At 40.8% G+C, this 16,134-nt stretch overlaps 1 protein-coding gene across 1 annotated transcript; it reads right to left on the bottom strand.

The window, feature by feature from the left end:
* Positions 1-10,257: 10,257 nt before the first annotated feature.
* On the bottom strand, positions 10,258-13,192 carry LOC148140427 (uncharacterized). The gene is made up of 2 exons (XM_087978867.1): positions 13,129-13,192; positions 10,258-11,123 (listed from the first exon to the last, which is right to left on the bottom strand). The coding sequence occupies exons 1-2, from the start codon at positions 13,190-13,192 to the stop codon at positions 10,258-10,260; spliced, it is 930 nt and encodes a 309-aa protein (XP_087834993.1).
* Positions 13,193-16,134: the final 2,942 nt, after the last annotated feature.

Raw genomic sequence — 16,134 nt, 5'->3', positions numbered from 1 at the left:
ATTTTATTCACAGCCATTTTCATTTTCGAACAGAAAGATTGTTTTAAACGTGATTTCTATGGTATTCACCGACAGCAGTGATAGCATATACAATATACAGTTATACATTACAATGGTTGACATATAACACTCAGTTTTCTTAAGTCTGTTTAGACTAGGAGATCTAAACTCACATTGTTAGCAACAAAATCGATTTAAAACGAAGTTTCTATTGGAATATTGTTCTCTCAGGCAAATAAATTATTATCATGCAAGACAGCTCCAGTTTTAAAGTCCCAAAAATTCATTTCGTTCCCCACAATATCTCACCAGAAGAAAAATAATGCTTTAAACATTCCTGTGTTCATTCAATGTTTTTTTTTTCCTGTGTTCAATACATTTCTGGAAGGAGCCACTGCAGTTCTGCACTTCAGATCAACTACTGATAAAATATATTCACGTCAACATATCACCGGATTTTGCATTTCGCCTTAGGGACTAAGAAAACCATAATCATTTCATCTATTACTAAATAACAATCTGCCAACATCATTCTTAAATTCACTCAATGTTCCAGCATCCATCACACATTCCATAGAATCATGACCGTTGCAGGAAGAAATTTCTCCTGATGTCTGTTTTAAATTTTCTACTACAAATCAGAAAGCAGTTACCTCTCCACCCAGATTTCTCCATGTGAGGAAACATCCGCCATATGTCGATTTTGTCAAGTGTCAAGTCAAGTCTCAAAGACCCAAGATGCTGGAGTTTTGGTGGAAGCCAATGATGTCTGATATTTGGACTTGGTCATGAGGGAATTCAGAAGGAGATTGGAGGGATAGAATACCTTGGGTTGGAAGGACCTTTCTGGAGCAAATGGGAGAATGCAAAAGTCATAAAGCTCCTGATCTTAAAATGATGTGAAGAAACTAACATATATCCATTGAAATGATGCTAGGAACAGAACCTCTCATTTTTGAACTTTCAGTGGGATATCGATCGTAGTGTTGAAATGTCTAAGGAATGCTCAGAAATCAGCGCATCTGGAAAGGAAATGGGTATTAAAACCATAATTGATACGGATTTGTTATTCTACCTCAACCCTTCATGAAGATATTCACAAGAATGAAGGCTTTGATTCTTTATTTCAAAAGGAGCTGATTGTCTTTATTTTTGAAATGAAGAACACCTGAAATGATAGAACAAAACCATTGGATATTGGATGGCACGGCTGGAGTGATCCAATAACGTCGATCGGAGTAACCTGGTGGCTTCAGGGAAGACGGGGAGGAAGAGGACACAAAGAGAAATATTGTGAGTGCGACAAGGTCCTCTACTCTCCAGGAATTGGTGATAATTACCAGTCTACACTTGAAAAGGTATGCCACTGTAAGGTCAGAGAAAGGTGACTCAGGCTGAACCACACCATTTCTATTCTCTTGATCAGCTCTAAGGGGTTTCCACCAGCAGTCCATTATTTTGGAAAACTCTGTGCTGGTTGAACTTGGTTTGTTTGGGAGATATTGTAAGGTGAGAATTGATGCCTTCATCCTAAAAGAAATGTCTCGAATTCTACTCGAGGTAGAGCTGTGGAGGATTTTGTCCCTCGTCGTGCCCCGAATGCTGAGTAGATTGTTTAGTGAATGGGTTGGATAAGTCATTGTTGTACCTGTTCTTTCACGTGTAAGCACAATTACATTAATCAGGATTTCCATTTGAATTCGTGCTATATTTTACTTCATTATGGGACAAAAAAAAGAAGTGTGATTTTGTTCACATTTCACGCTGCCTCATGCAGTAATTTCAATCCTTTTAAGTTGTTCTATGTCATTCATAACAATACATTTGATAATCCCGCATTTCACGAGATTAAAAGTGTGATTATTTCAAAATTCTGCCAATCAGAAGCCGTCCGTACCCCTTTCCTGCTTTCTTCCAAAACCCTTTGATCCCTTTAGTGCAAAGAACAAAATTAAATTCTTTTTGAAATCATTCAATGTTTTCGCCTAAACCTTTTCCTGTGGCAGGGAATAAAGAGGCGTTCTCCTCCTTTCGTAAAGAAATTTCTCCTTATCACGTCTAAAAAAGAAATTTTGTATCCTAAGACTGTTACCTCAGTGTCTGGATTTCCTATTCTTCCTATTCATGCCCTGACTAGTCCTCTTAGAATTTTAGAGTTTTGCATACAGTTTCATGGAATTTTATAGTTATAAGATCCTCCCTCATTCCTCTAAAACTCCAGTGAATATAATCCTTACTGTCTTCATCGTTCAGTCCTGTCATCCCAGAAGTGAAACAGATAAATTTGCGTTATAGTCCCTGCAAATACAAAACATGCTTCATCAGATGATGTCACCAAAACTGCACTGAAAGGTCCAGATGTGGTCTTACTGAAGCCCGAAGCAAGACACTCCTGTGCCATTACTCAAATGGTTTTGCTCTGCAGTCAACATTTCTTTTGCTTTCTTCAGTATCTGCTGCACCTGCATATTTATTGTCAGAGACAAGGACACCCAGGAATTGTTGCACCTCCTCATTTCCTAATCATTCTATTGATTATCAGACATAATCTCATTGTATGATGGAACGAATTCACCAGACTGAGTGGCTTATTTGTGCTTGATCATCTTATCGTCTTATCTTCTCCACATTCTGTAAAAGACAAACTAATGTTAAAACAAAATGCCATAGCTGCTGGAGATCTGAAATAAAAACAAAGTGCTGTAAAAGTCCAGGTCATCTGACAGCATCTCTGAAGAATAATCACTCTCAAACACACCCGACTGTAACCCCTGTCCTCACTATCCATACAACTAGCAGTGCATTCAAAGGATGATCCGTCACCAGTATACACATAGTTCCTCCCCTGTCATCGTTCCGAATGTACTAATCATATCAAATTCAGTCTTTGAGTCTCTCCTCCACTTAGATATTTTCACTTCACTAATACCCACTGAATGTATGTACGTTCTTTCATGTACTTTAGCTTTCAGTGAGAACTTATTTTCCTTTTGTAATTCTAGATCTCTTTTCTACAACAATTACTACTCTCTTTGTATTTTGTTTTGACGCAAAAGATCTCCAAACTTCCCCAGATACTCTATTCCAATTGCCCACTCTCATTTCAACAAAGTAAACCTCATGACTTTCCCCCTGTCCCTTAGATCTGAAGAACAGTTTGCAACATCAACCTGTCAATGGCACTGAGAACCATTTGTTCACTCCAAAGTGAGCTGATCGGAACGTTCTGGAACAGAATAACTGGATAATTGTCCCCAAAGATTTTGTTTAAATAAAGAAGTGCAATGTTTCAACAAGTTCCTGCTTTTCTACAGTGGACAGGATCCTGAGTGTGCAAGTGTATTGATTTTTTTTTCAAAAGAAGTTGTAATGGCAGTGGTGCCATATTGTCTACTTTAAGAAAGGCAGGGGTTTGGCCTGTTCTCCCATTTCAGGTTTTTTTTCTAGTTTGGTTTAGTTGCAGCAGAGAAACTGATGGTAGCTGCAGCAGAAGCTAGTACATGTTAAAGTTTCCATGCTGCAGCAGGTGATTCTTTACTGGCTTCTCTCTCAGAAATCTCTCCAGCCTGTAAGAATGTGTGTTTGAAGATGGCTTTTACCAAAGGATGTGTCGATACGATGTAGTAGGAAATGGAACACCTGCTTGGATAAATAGTTATGTCGAGTCAGTTGGATTTTCAAACCTGATCCTTCATCCGTTTCCAAATGCAGGGCTCCTGCCCGAAACGTCGATTTTGCTGCTCCTCGGATGCTGCCTGACCCACTCTAATCTTGACTCTAATCTCCAGCATCTGCAGTCCTCACTTGACGCCTAGTGGATTTTCAATGATTGAGTTATTCTAAATTCAGTTTCCTTTTGTTCATGCTTCAACTGTAGAGCTCAAATAAATTCTGTGCTGCTTAAAGCCGACTGATTTGACCAGCTGTATCTCTCCTGGATATCCACTCCACATCTGTCTTTAAAATAACAAAAAATGTTAGGGTCTAGGCTACATTCTTGAAATATTTTGAGGACGTCTTGCCTGGCCCATAACAATATGCAGCCTCCAGTAATCATTAATCCAAACTGAGAGTACTCACGCTCTGTTGGTTAAATTTTGTATTCATTGATTATCGGCCGGCTGTTCTCCAGATATTTCTGACTGTAGATCGTTTAATTACTTGTCCCTAAAACCTGACTATGTATGAGCCTCATGTGTCCCATCTACCTGTGTGACACCAAGAGGAGGACCTCCAGATTGTTCTACGACATCGTGAAATCATGTTTGATCACTGCGTTACCTCTCGCTGGGACCAATTGCAACGATGCTTCAGATAACACCATAATCGAAGGCACTTCACCAAAGTGTTAATCAGACAGAAAATGATGCTGCATTACATTCTAACTTGCAAAGAGGAACCTGAAATGCACCTTGACTTTTTTTTTAAAGTACACTTTCTGAGGACAAATCAAGAACTAATTGATTTGGAGGGAGAGCCAGGAATTCGCAAGTTTTGCTTTATTTTCAATGGTGATTAATGGCAGGCATTCATGCCCGGCATACAATGTGAAGTCGTATACGGTCAGTAAACATCAGAAACTGACGTGGAGGCGCTGGTGTTCGAATGCAATCGATAGATACAGAAGTGACACGACACCAGCTTATAGTCCAACAGGTTTATTCGATATCACAAGTTTTCGGAGCGCTGCAGCTTCGTCACTTCGCTTTGAAAGCTTAGCCCCCGAAGTGCACGCACGCTCCTAGTGCCTTGCCATGGAGCTGTTTCCCAGCCGCATTGGAGAGTGGGAGCTGCAACCTCCATTGCTCACCTGCAATCACTGAGGCTTTCGGAGACAAACGGGAGGCTACAAGAACATAGCAAGGCAGGCAGCATCAGGAGTTAGAGAAATCAACGTTTCGTGTGTAACCCTTGTTGAAAATTGGGTGGGGGCGTGTTTTCTCTGACAGAAGCAGCGAGTCTTTCTGCAGCCATCTTCAATGTTGACACTGTTTATATCTCAACAGACGCTGCTTGACTGACCGAGCAGTCAAGTATTTTCTGCTGTAGTTTTCAGCGTTTTGGCTTTGTATTTTAAGCAGGCATTCTCCCACATGTGGCAGACCTCTGTTATACACCATGCCCAACCACCTCAAAATATTTCAACAGTGCAGCCCAGACACTGAGCTTGACAGTTGTTTTAAGCATGTGTAAAGTGGATATTCCAGGAGAGATGCTGCTGGTCAACCAACTTAATATTAATTAATACAGTATTTATTTACAAGATTAATGCATGAAACACAAACAAAAGAGACAGAAGACCTAATAACTTACCCCGTCTGAAAACCCAACAAATTATCAAAACTTACAACAATCGGCACAAACACCTCATGGCACAAGAGGTAAAATCAAACACAGGGTTTTACAGGAGAGAATTCAGAGAGACAGGTTCAGCATGGGTCCAGCAGCTTCACAACTGGCTGACTGCTTGCAGTGAATAGCTGACTGACAAACACCAAATCAAACCAGAGAAAAGCTAAGCTGGGGGAAGACACCACTCTCCTTTCACTGGACAAATGCTTTATTTTTAAACTTGAAAGCCTGTGCTTGAGGCAGTATCTGTTAGCTATGATCAAATTGGCCCTAAAAATATTCAAACATAGACATTTCGGAGCCTTTTACGACCTCTCTGAAAGAAAACCAAGGTCAACATAATCTTGTTAAAGTAGCAGCATCATCTCTCCTCTCAGAATCTTTTAAGTCGCAATGAAAACAAGTCATCTTCGCTCTTGTAGCACTGCCAAAGCAGAATTGAAAGGTGGGGCGATTTCATGTGTGTCAAGTAACAGCAAGAGCAAAGAAGGCCGTGCCACATCCCACTTTTCTCCCGAGGGGCAATTACATATCACCAGGCTTTTTGGGATAAATCATTTAAGCCTCTTCTGGCATTAACATGATTATGGCTGATCATTGATCTCAGTCCCTTGTTTCCGCTCCCTCCACATACATTGTTACTCCTTCAACACTAAAAACTACGCCCAACTCCTTCTACAAATCATTTAATGTCATTATCGCAAATACTTCATACGGCAGAGAATTCCACAAGTTCACGACGGTGGGTGAAGAATTTTGGCCTCATCCCACTCCTGAATAGCCTGCTCTCTATCCTTAAACAGTTTCGAGACCTGCATCTATCCAAGTGTAAACTGAATGTCCTATCCTTCTCAGAAAAGGTTTTATCCTAATGTGGGATAAGCAATAAGTTTCAAGTAGAGTCGCTCATCACATAATGCTGGGGTTCTACGTGGTGCTCAGAAGTATTGTTTATATGGACTTTGTGGTCCAAAAACACAAAAAGTGGAACAGGCAGTGATGGCCAAGAGAGTATGGATGACTCTATTCTTGGAAAATTTGTTCATGCCCGATATTTACAAGCTACAGATTGTATATTTCAATTATAAGGACGTATCTGCCAAACACCAAACAAAATCATGGGATACAGCACCATCAGAGCTTCAGGAGTGATCCCACAACTTAAAAAGGAATGACCTGGAGGCTGCTGTAAAGAGGATGAAGAAGCAGAGACGAGTAGCAATATGGTGATTGTCACAGTTCCGGTGTTTAACAGGAACTTGTTGATTTGGCGAGCATTCATTGTACAGGGCTGTTACTTAAGTGTCAGATAAAAGTGACTCTGGTGGAACAACAAGAGTAAGATTCTCGTGAACAGTGCTGAGGAGGTTCCACGGCAGTCCATCATTTTGCAAAAATAACTGCGACTGTTTGGTGCATTTAAAACGGACTTGCTTGGGAGCTTCCCTAAAATGAAGATTTGTGGCTGAATCCTCAAAGAAAGGAACTTATATTGTACTGGACGCAATTGAGCAGGTTTTTGTCACAAACACGTTGTGTGCCTCATGCTGGTGGCCTGTCTGGCAGCGATGTCTGGTTAATGTTTGAGCTCAAATACTGGTTAATGAGCTCATGTCTGGTTAATGTTTGAGGTCAATTATTGCTTACCTGTTCTTTCATGTGAAAACACAATGATGTTGAGCACAATTTGCATGTGAATTCATGTTGGATTTTAGTTTCATTATGATTTTATTCATTTCACATTGTGCTCTTCAGTAACTTCAAATCTTTTGGGGTTTTTTTGACATCTGTTTCATTTTAACATTCGATGATACTGGACTCAGACTTTCATCCAACTCAGTACATCTTTCTCCTGATACCCTTTGCTCCCTTAACCCTCGGAATAAAATAAACTCCTTCTTGAAAGCACTCAATATTTTAGTCTCACCCTCTTCCTAAGGCAGAAAGTTGTGGAGGCTCACCACTCTCGGTGAAGGAACCTCTCTTCATCTCAGTCCTAAGTGCACAGAGTATGACCACAGGTTCATAACTCTCCTTTAATCGGATCATTCTTCGTACTCTTGCCCTGCTCAGTCTTTTTGGAATTTTTGAGTTTTAAGGTTAGTTTTAGAGAACTAAATTGGTCTAACATCCTCTCTCATTCTTCTAAACTTCAGTGAAAATATCCAATCTTCATAGGTCAGTCCTGCCAACCCAGGATTCAGTCTGGAAAATTTTCGTTATGTTTCCTCTATGCCAATAACTTTCTCATCAGATAAGGAGACCAAATCTGCACTTAATATCCCAGATGTGGTCTCACCAAAACCCGAAATAATCACAACAAGATTCCCCTTCTCCATTTCTCAAATGTTTTTGCTATTCAGACAACATTTATTTGCTTTCTTCATTACCTTCTTCACCTGCATGCTTACTTTCAGAGATTGGTGTACATGCGCACCCATGAATTGTTGCACCTCCTAACCTCCCAATGTATTGTCATTCAGGTAATATTCTGCCTTCCTGTTTTTGTTATTAAAGTGGAGACAGTCACATTTATCCTTCTGTCATGTTCATCTGCTGAGCATTTGGCCATGAAAACAAATTTTTCAAATTACGCTGAAACATCTGTGTATCCACATCTGTCCAAATGTCTTGCAAAATGGTGTCATTGTACTCAGCTCTCCAATTCCTCTGACTGTTCGTTCTATATGAACATCACCCTCTGTGTGAAAAATATACCCCTCAGGTCCCACGAAAATGTTTGCCTTTTTATCCTAATATCTATGCCCTTATGTTTTAAAATTCCATATCCTGGGGAAAAGACCTTGGCTATTCACTTTATCTATGCCCAGCCATGATTTTATAAACCTCTATGAGATCATCCCTATGGACCAAAGATTAAGAAGTGTCACGACATATCCAGCCGCTGCTAATCGTCTTTCCCTCCAATCTCAGTAATATCTTTACAATTGTTTTCTACGCCAATTCCAGTTCAATAACATCCTACCTATAGCAGGACTAACCGAATTGTATTCAGTACGCCAAATGTAGCTGTAATAATGATCTGCTCTGCCGCAACAAGATGTCCCAATTTTATACTCAATTTCTAACCAATGAAAGCAAGCATTCGAAACGTCTCCTTAATCACCCGTCTACCAATGTGCAACTTTGAAGAAACTATGCACCTGCCTCCCGAGGTCACTCTGCTGGACAACACTCAACAGTTCCCAACCATTAACCCTGCAATTCCTAACTTGGTCTGTGTCACATAAATGTATTAGCTCACATCTATCGAAAGTAGACCCCCTCTTCCGCTATATGCTCATATGTAGCAAGACACGCACAGTATTGATGCATCATCTAATGCCTTTAACATCCGATCCCTCTGCCAACGCACATATGCAGCAATGTGTACCCGACATAAGATGCAATTCAACAACTTATCCAGGCTCCTGGCATAACATCTTCCCAGCTTGTGATGTCTACCATTTAGATGGACATGACAGTATACACAATGGAACGCTACCACCGCTGGTCCCCATTCAAACCACACATCACCGTGACTTGGAAATATATTGCTAATACTTCACTGTCACTGTGTCAAGAAGTCTCCTTGTCACAGACTAAGGCCGTTGTTCAATATTGGCCTGGACGCTGCTGTCGTCAGTACCCATGAAAAAGCCATCTGTAGTTTTGATGGACATGGGTCACAAAGTTTTTGTGAATTCATCCAGTAGTACTTCCATCTCCTCTCTACATCGATCTCCAGTCCTCTGGACTTACTAACCATTGTATCTATCCACTTGGTCCAACCCTTCAGCGTTCTAACTGTTTATATCAATTCAGAATGAAAAAAGTAGAATATCAGGTTCGAACCTCCTAAAATATTTCACGAAGGTCGCCCATACTCTAACTCTTCCAGTTGTTTTAGGCAGATGTAAGGTACATATTCCAGCTTTGATGCACCTGGTAAAACCACTTGGCTTCAAATAAAACAATTTATTTACACACCACTGAATGAAACACAAATTGAAATATAATTGGACAACCGAACCAACACGACAAACCCCACAACTTAACAAAGGAGCGGTTCCAATTTGCTGCAACAACCCCATAAACACAGTCCTTGGAAAAAACGTTTAGTTCAAACTACAGGTTCTTACGGGAGAGATGTTAGAGAGAGGCATCTGTCGAATCAAGGAAGCCTTTTATTTTCCTCACAGCGTTCTTTGACCAGAATTGTGCAGCCTGTGTGCTGATACCTAAAACCAAACTAGAACAAAACCACCCTGAGCTGGTAGAACTGGCCACTCCCCTTTCATTGGACAAGTGTTTTTTTAAAACCAAAAGACCTTTTCCCTGATTATTGCTTGAGGCAGTATCTGTTAGCCATGATCAAAGTGGCCTAAACAGAGACAAATCAGAACCTCTGCCTTTCACAATCCCTTTTGGAAAAAAAAATACAAGGACAACAGGACCCTGTTAAGGCAGCAGTATCATCACGATAGACACAGTAAAATATCAGTCACTTGATTAATAATGACGTATTTTATTTTGTTCATTCCAGAACGTGGGCATCCCTGCCAAGGTTGGCATTTTCCCAAAGGGCAGCTAAGACTCAATCCTAATGCTCTGAGATCGACATGGCTGTGGATCGGACATCACATATACGATGGATATGCTTAAAAGCCGTCAGAGGTTCTTGCCGAAAGACAATCAGTTTTTGAAGACAATTAATTTTCCCGCATGTTAATCATGAATGGCGACATAATCAACATTGTGCTCGCGCTATTTGCATGGAAAATTCATCATTTGCCACGGTGGAATTTCAACCTCTGTCCCCAGGATATGAGTTTGGGTTTTAGAATGCTGGAGCAGTGAGGTTATAATTAAACTACCAACTCCCCCCATCAATATAAATTTTTTTCATAACTTTCTGAGCAGAACATAAGGAGATTTCAGCAAGTTCTTCACCTCCTCTCTGAATCTCCTCTGGGTCAGTGCATAAATACAAGTGTTTGTGCAGGAGCTGGTGCACATCAGCAGGAACGCTGCCCTGATTGCCACATAGAGTGAGTTTGAAACTTGGAGAGACGTAATGTGGGCAAAGCTGACGCAGATATGGATGACAGTGATGGGGGCTGACAGCACCATGAAGCAGCCAGAGATAGTGAAGAGCAGAATGATGGAGGTCCTCCTGCTCTTCAGCTCGGGGTCTCTGCCCATTTCCCCAGCACCACCTCTGCTGTCCTTCAGAGCCCGGCGAACTCTGCTGGCTGCTAGGATATGGCCAGCGGTGAGAGTGTTCAACAGCAGGAGCAGGGGAATAGGAAGAAACATGTTTGAGATGTTGGTGAGCCATCGGTGAGCTGCCCAGGCCGGTGAAGTGAGGTAACCGGTGACGGTGCGGCAGCCCCACTGTACATTGTTCAGAACATGAGTGGGCTCATAGCGAAAAGACAAGGGAATGTTGACCATGATGTTAAGAGAACTCACGATGAATATGACCACGTTAGCCATTCTTTCAGTGCAATACATCCCCTTCAATTTGTTGCAGCAAATTGCTACAAAGCGGTCAAAGGTGAAGGCGATGGTAAACCAGATGGAGAGTTGGATGCTGAACCCTTGCAGGAAGGCACTGAGTCGGCAGGCGGGGGTGTAGTTCAGCAGGGAATCCGGGAAATGATACTTGAAGATCTGGCTCACAATCACGTTGAAGACAAGGACCATCATATCTCCTGTTGCCATGGCAATCATGTAGTGAGTGATTCCTTTGGAAAGGCCGCAATTCCCTTGGGAAAGAATCAACACTGTCATCACGTTTGCTGTAAGGAAAATCAAATCGTGAGATGTATCCAAACACCCAGAGATGTGTAGCGATAAGGCCTTGGGTTAGACAAGACTGATGTGCTGCTGGCAATTTTAGACTTGAACTTCAATGGAAAACAGTGAAATCTCATTAGCAATACATTGTCTGTGTCATGGAAATAATCAAAGGGTAATTTCAGGACTGGTATATTCAATTGCTCATCACTTTGCACCGTTTGCTCTCCTGATTTCAAGGAAACAAATAGCATTATTTTAGAAGTCACTCAGAGAAGGACCATTGCCACATTCCTGCGATTAAGGTCTTGTTGGCTAAAGTGAGGTTATGCCCATCTCCATTCGAGTCTGGAAGAATATAAGGTGATCTCATTGAAACATATAAGATCTTGCAGGGACGAGACAAAGTGGAACACAAAAAGAGATATTTTCTTTCGACTACAGTGATTAAGACGAGGGGACACGGTATCAGAATAAACTGTTTCCTTTTTCAAACAAACGTTAGAAATGTATTATTCTCCGAGAGAGTGGTTGGAGAGTGCAATTCTGTTCCCTTGAAGGTAATGGGATGTTGGCGTATAAGATTGAGTTTGACAGATTTGGATACACAAAGGAGTGGAAGGCTATGGTTTCCAGGCAGAATAACTGTCAGCCATTGATGACTCATTTTAATGATTGCAAGGATGAGATCGAGAATTTCTGTTCCAATTGTTTATGATCCCATTTTCTGCTTAAGCAGGAACAGCCAAAGCACTCTCCCATGAGGGGAACATCGTCTTAGCATTTACCCTGTCAAGATCCTTAAGAATCTGATATGTCTCAATTGGATCACTGTTCATTCTTCTAAACTCCGGACAGTAGACTCCAAAACTGTTCAATTTATGACCATAAGACAGTCTTTCCATCCCTCTGATCATCCTGATTGTCCTCGTATGAATTGTGCCACAGGAAAATGTATTTCCTTTGTTACTGAACGAAATTGCTCACAGTGTTTCAAATCAATTCTCAGAGCTGCTTGGAACTTGCAGAAAGACGTCCCTATTGTTGCACTGCAACCCTCTTGAAATAAGAGTCCAGAATTCCACACGCCTTCCTTATCACAACGTGTTCCTGTTTGCTAATTATCTGTTTTTTTGTTTTTCTGAAGGCCCCATTTCCCTTTGTGTACCTGCTTCCTGATGCGTGTCACCATTTAAATAAAACTCTATTGCTTTTTCTCCCTTCTCAAATGAACAACTTGACATCTTCCCACATTATTCACCATTTGCAAGATTTTGCCCATTTACTTTTTCTATCAGTATCTCTCTGAAAAAAGCGTTTGTATCCCTCTCAAAATATACCTTTCCATACAGTTTGCTATCGTCTGCAATATTCCACTTGATGACATTAAGATTTTCTAAATGTTCAGCTATCCCATCGTAATTACCCGATTCCAATGCTTTTTTAATTGATCTAGCTACCCGCATTTTGCTATCCTTCCTTTTGAATAGGAGTGATGCATTGACAGTTTTTTCATGCCTGTGCAACTTCTCCACAATAATAATGCAGACATTATTTCTGCACCTACCTATTTCAGAATGCAAGGTTGCAAGTCATCAGAGGCAGGAACGTTATTTGCTATAAACCATATCAATTCGTGAAATACTCCTCTTTTAATGATGGTCTTCTGACTTACTCCCTCTACCTCATTCCTCGTATTATTGGGATGTTGAAAGTTTCATCCAACGTCAAGACTGATGGAAAATAAACGTTTAACTCCTCTACCGTTTAATTTCGTTACTTCAAACATAGTTGTTTCCAATTCAATCAGCTAGGACAGGACAAACTGGACTCAAACCGAAATCAATGGTAATTAAAAGAAAGGAAAACTCAGTAGGAAGCAAATGTACAATTCGGAGTGAATATCAAATTGCAAAGATTCAATTTAAAACAGAAGAGGTAAGCAAAATGACACAGCGGTTTCTAATCACTTACCTGGAATTCCAAAAATTGCAAGAACAGGAAAAAGAATTTCTATTAGAAGCGCCTGCACTCGCATTTTCAGGTGTAAGCAGACAAAGTCCAAATGAGTGAATGCACTGAAACACACTTAATTTATACACAAGCCAATCCTCCAGTGAAACAGTAAACAGATCTCATTAAACATGCTATTTCTAACGAACAAATTAACATCTCGCTTAACTGAGCAGCATTTTCAGTGAGTTGTATTATCCCCCGAGGATCAGGACCAGTTCTCTCAGGCTCCACAGCTCTTAATTCTCAGGAGGTCATTCAAGACCTGAATGCTTCAGCTCAACTTTTACCAGGCACGGAGAGGTGGTTAGTTCAAGAGGAGGATGCAAATCACCAAGTTTTAGACTTTTAAGTCAACCTGTGCTACGTCACGGCTCTGGACAAAGTCAGAGTTGAATCCAGGCCTTCTAACCCATCCAGAGTGATCCTACAAATGTGCGACGTGAGCCCTCAGTTACACATTTCTAGTCTCACCATAGTCTTTCTCTTTTTAGTTATTGCATTCTGTGAAAAATAAAAAAAAACTTTTTACAGCCATTTTCATTTTCGAACAGAAAGATTGTTTTAAACGTGATTTCGATGGTATTCATCGACAGCAGTGATAGCATATACAATATACAGTTATACATTACAATGGTTGACATATAAAACACATTTTACTTAAGTCTGTTTAGACTAGGAGATCTAAACTCACATTGTCAGCAACAAAATCGATTTAAAACGAAGTTTCTATTGGAATATTGTTCTCTCAGGCAAATAAATTATTTTTATGCAAGACAGCTCAAGTTTTAAAGTCCCAAAAATTCATTTCGTTCCCCACAATATCTCACCAGAAGAAAAATAATGCTTTAAACATTCCTGTGTTCATTCAATGTTTTTTTTTCGCTTTGTTCAATACATTTCTGGAAGGAGCCACAGCAGTTCTGCAGTTCAGAATCAACTACTGATAAAATATATTCACGTCAACATATCACCGGATTTTGCATTTCGCCTTAGTGACTGAGAAAACCATAATCATTTTATCTATTACTAAATAACGTTCTGCCAACATCATTCTTAAATTCACTCAATGTTCCAGCAACCAACACACATTCCATAGAATCATGACCGTTGCAGGAAGAAATTTCTCCTGATCTCTGTTTTAAATTTTTTCATGCAAATCAGAAAGCAGTTACCTCTCCACCCAGATTTCCCCATGTGAGGAAACATCCGCCATATGTCGATTTTGTCAAGTATCAAGTCAAGTCTCAAAGACCCAAGATGCTGGAGTTTTGGTGGAAGCCAATGATGTCTGGTATTTGGACTTGGTCATGAGGGGAATTCAGAAGGAGATTGGAGGGATAGAATACCTTGGGTTGGAAGGACCTTTCTGGAGTAAATGGGAGAATGCAAAAGTCATAAAGCTCCTGATCTTAAAATGATATGAAGAAACTAACATATATCCATTGAAATGATGCTAGGAACAGAACATCTCATTTTTGAACTTTCAGTGGGATATCGATCGTCGTGTTGAAATGTCTAAGGAATGCTCAGAAATCAGCGCATCTGGAAAGGAAATGGGGATTAAAACCATAATTGATACGGATTTGTTATTCTCCCTCAACTCTTGATAAAGATATTCACAAGAATGAAGGCTTTGATTCTTTATTTCAAAAGGAGCTGATTGTCTTTATTTTTCAAATGAAGAACACCTGAAATGATAGAAAAAAAACATTGGATATTGGATGGCACGGCTGGAGTGATCCAATAACGTCGAAAGGAGTAACCTGGTGTCTTCAGGAAAGACGGGAGGAAGAGGACACGAAGTGAGTGCGACAAGGTCCTCCACTTTCCAGGTATTGGTGATAATTCCCAGTCTCCAGTCGAAAAGGTCCGCCACTGTAAGGTCAGAGAAAGGTGACTCAGGCTGAACCACACCATTTATATTCTCTTGAACAGTTCTAAGGGGTTTCCACCAGCAGTCCGTTATTTTGGAAAACTCTGTGCTGATGAAACTTGGTTTGTTTGGGAGATGCCACAAGATGAGAATTGCTGCCTTCGTCCTCCAAGAAATGTCTAGAATTCTACTCGAGGTAGTTTAGAGCCGTGGAGGATCTTGTCGCTAGTTGTTGGGCCCCGAATGCTGAGTAGATTGCTACATTGTTCAATTCTCCCATTTCACGCAACACTGCCCCAACTCTCCCATTCAATGCAACACTGCCCCAAATCTTCGTTTCAGTGCAACATTTCCCCAACTCTCCCATTCAGTGCAACACTGCCCCAATTCTTGCATTCAGTGCAACACTGCCCCAACTCTCCCATTTAGTGCTACTCTGCCCATAGAGTCCCATTTAGAGTGAAACTGCACTAATTCTCCCCTTTAATGCTACACTGACCCACCTCGCCCATTTAGTGCTACACTGCCACAATTTTCCCACTTAGCGTGACACTGTCTTAATTCTGCCATTTCGCGGGACACTGTCCCAGTTCTCCCATTCAGTTGCGACATTGAACCAAATCTCAGTATTGAGTATTGTCTTGCACAAATTCTGTCTTTTACTCTGATACACATCTTCAACACAATGGTGCCCAGCTCAATGGTTTATTTTTCCATTTTGTGGTGCCCTACGTAGAGTAAAATGGTGCAACTTTCAAACATTCCTCCGGCTTACGGATCCTCAGACTGTATTCTCCCATTGACGTGTGCTGGTATTGTCACTCTGCAAGAATTCTCTTATTTACTGATGCCACGCACTAATTCTCCAATTCCCTGTTGTCCAACACCAACTAACCCATTTCCTGATGTCATGAACAGGTTCTCCACTCAGTGTTGCCCTACACTAAATATTAGTGATGCCTGAGCACAATTGTCCCGTTTAGGGATGCCCTACTCTAAATCTCGCATTCAGTAATGACCTTCCTCAATTCTCCCATTTCGTGCTGCACTGCACCCATTCTCCCATTTCAACCTATTCTGAGCCAATTCTC

This window comes from Chiloscyllium plagiosum, unplaced genomic scaffold (assembly GCF_037043375.1).
Source record: "Chiloscyllium plagiosum isolate Xiang-an unplaced genomic scaffold, Cpla_swu_hap1 HiC_scaffold_35, whole genome shotgun sequence".
NCBI classification, from domain to species: Eukaryota; Metazoa; Chordata; class Chondrichthyes; order Orectolobiformes; family Hemiscylliidae; genus Chiloscyllium; species Chiloscyllium plagiosum.
The sequence above is the reverse complement of the archived record's forward strand: the minus strand, read 5'-3'. Positions and strand labels throughout refer to the sequence as shown.

Bases quoted from the DNA above. Each gene is read 5' to 3' on its own strand.
- LOC148140427 (XM_087978867.1), bottom strand. From the start codon at position 13,192: ATGCGAGTGCAGGCGCTTCTAATAGAAATTCTTTTTCCTGTTCTTGCA. The intron at 11,124-13,128 runs GTAAGTGATTAG...TTCTTTCCCAAG, and splicing joins TGCAATTTTTGGAATTCCAG to GGAATTGCGGCCTTTCCAAA.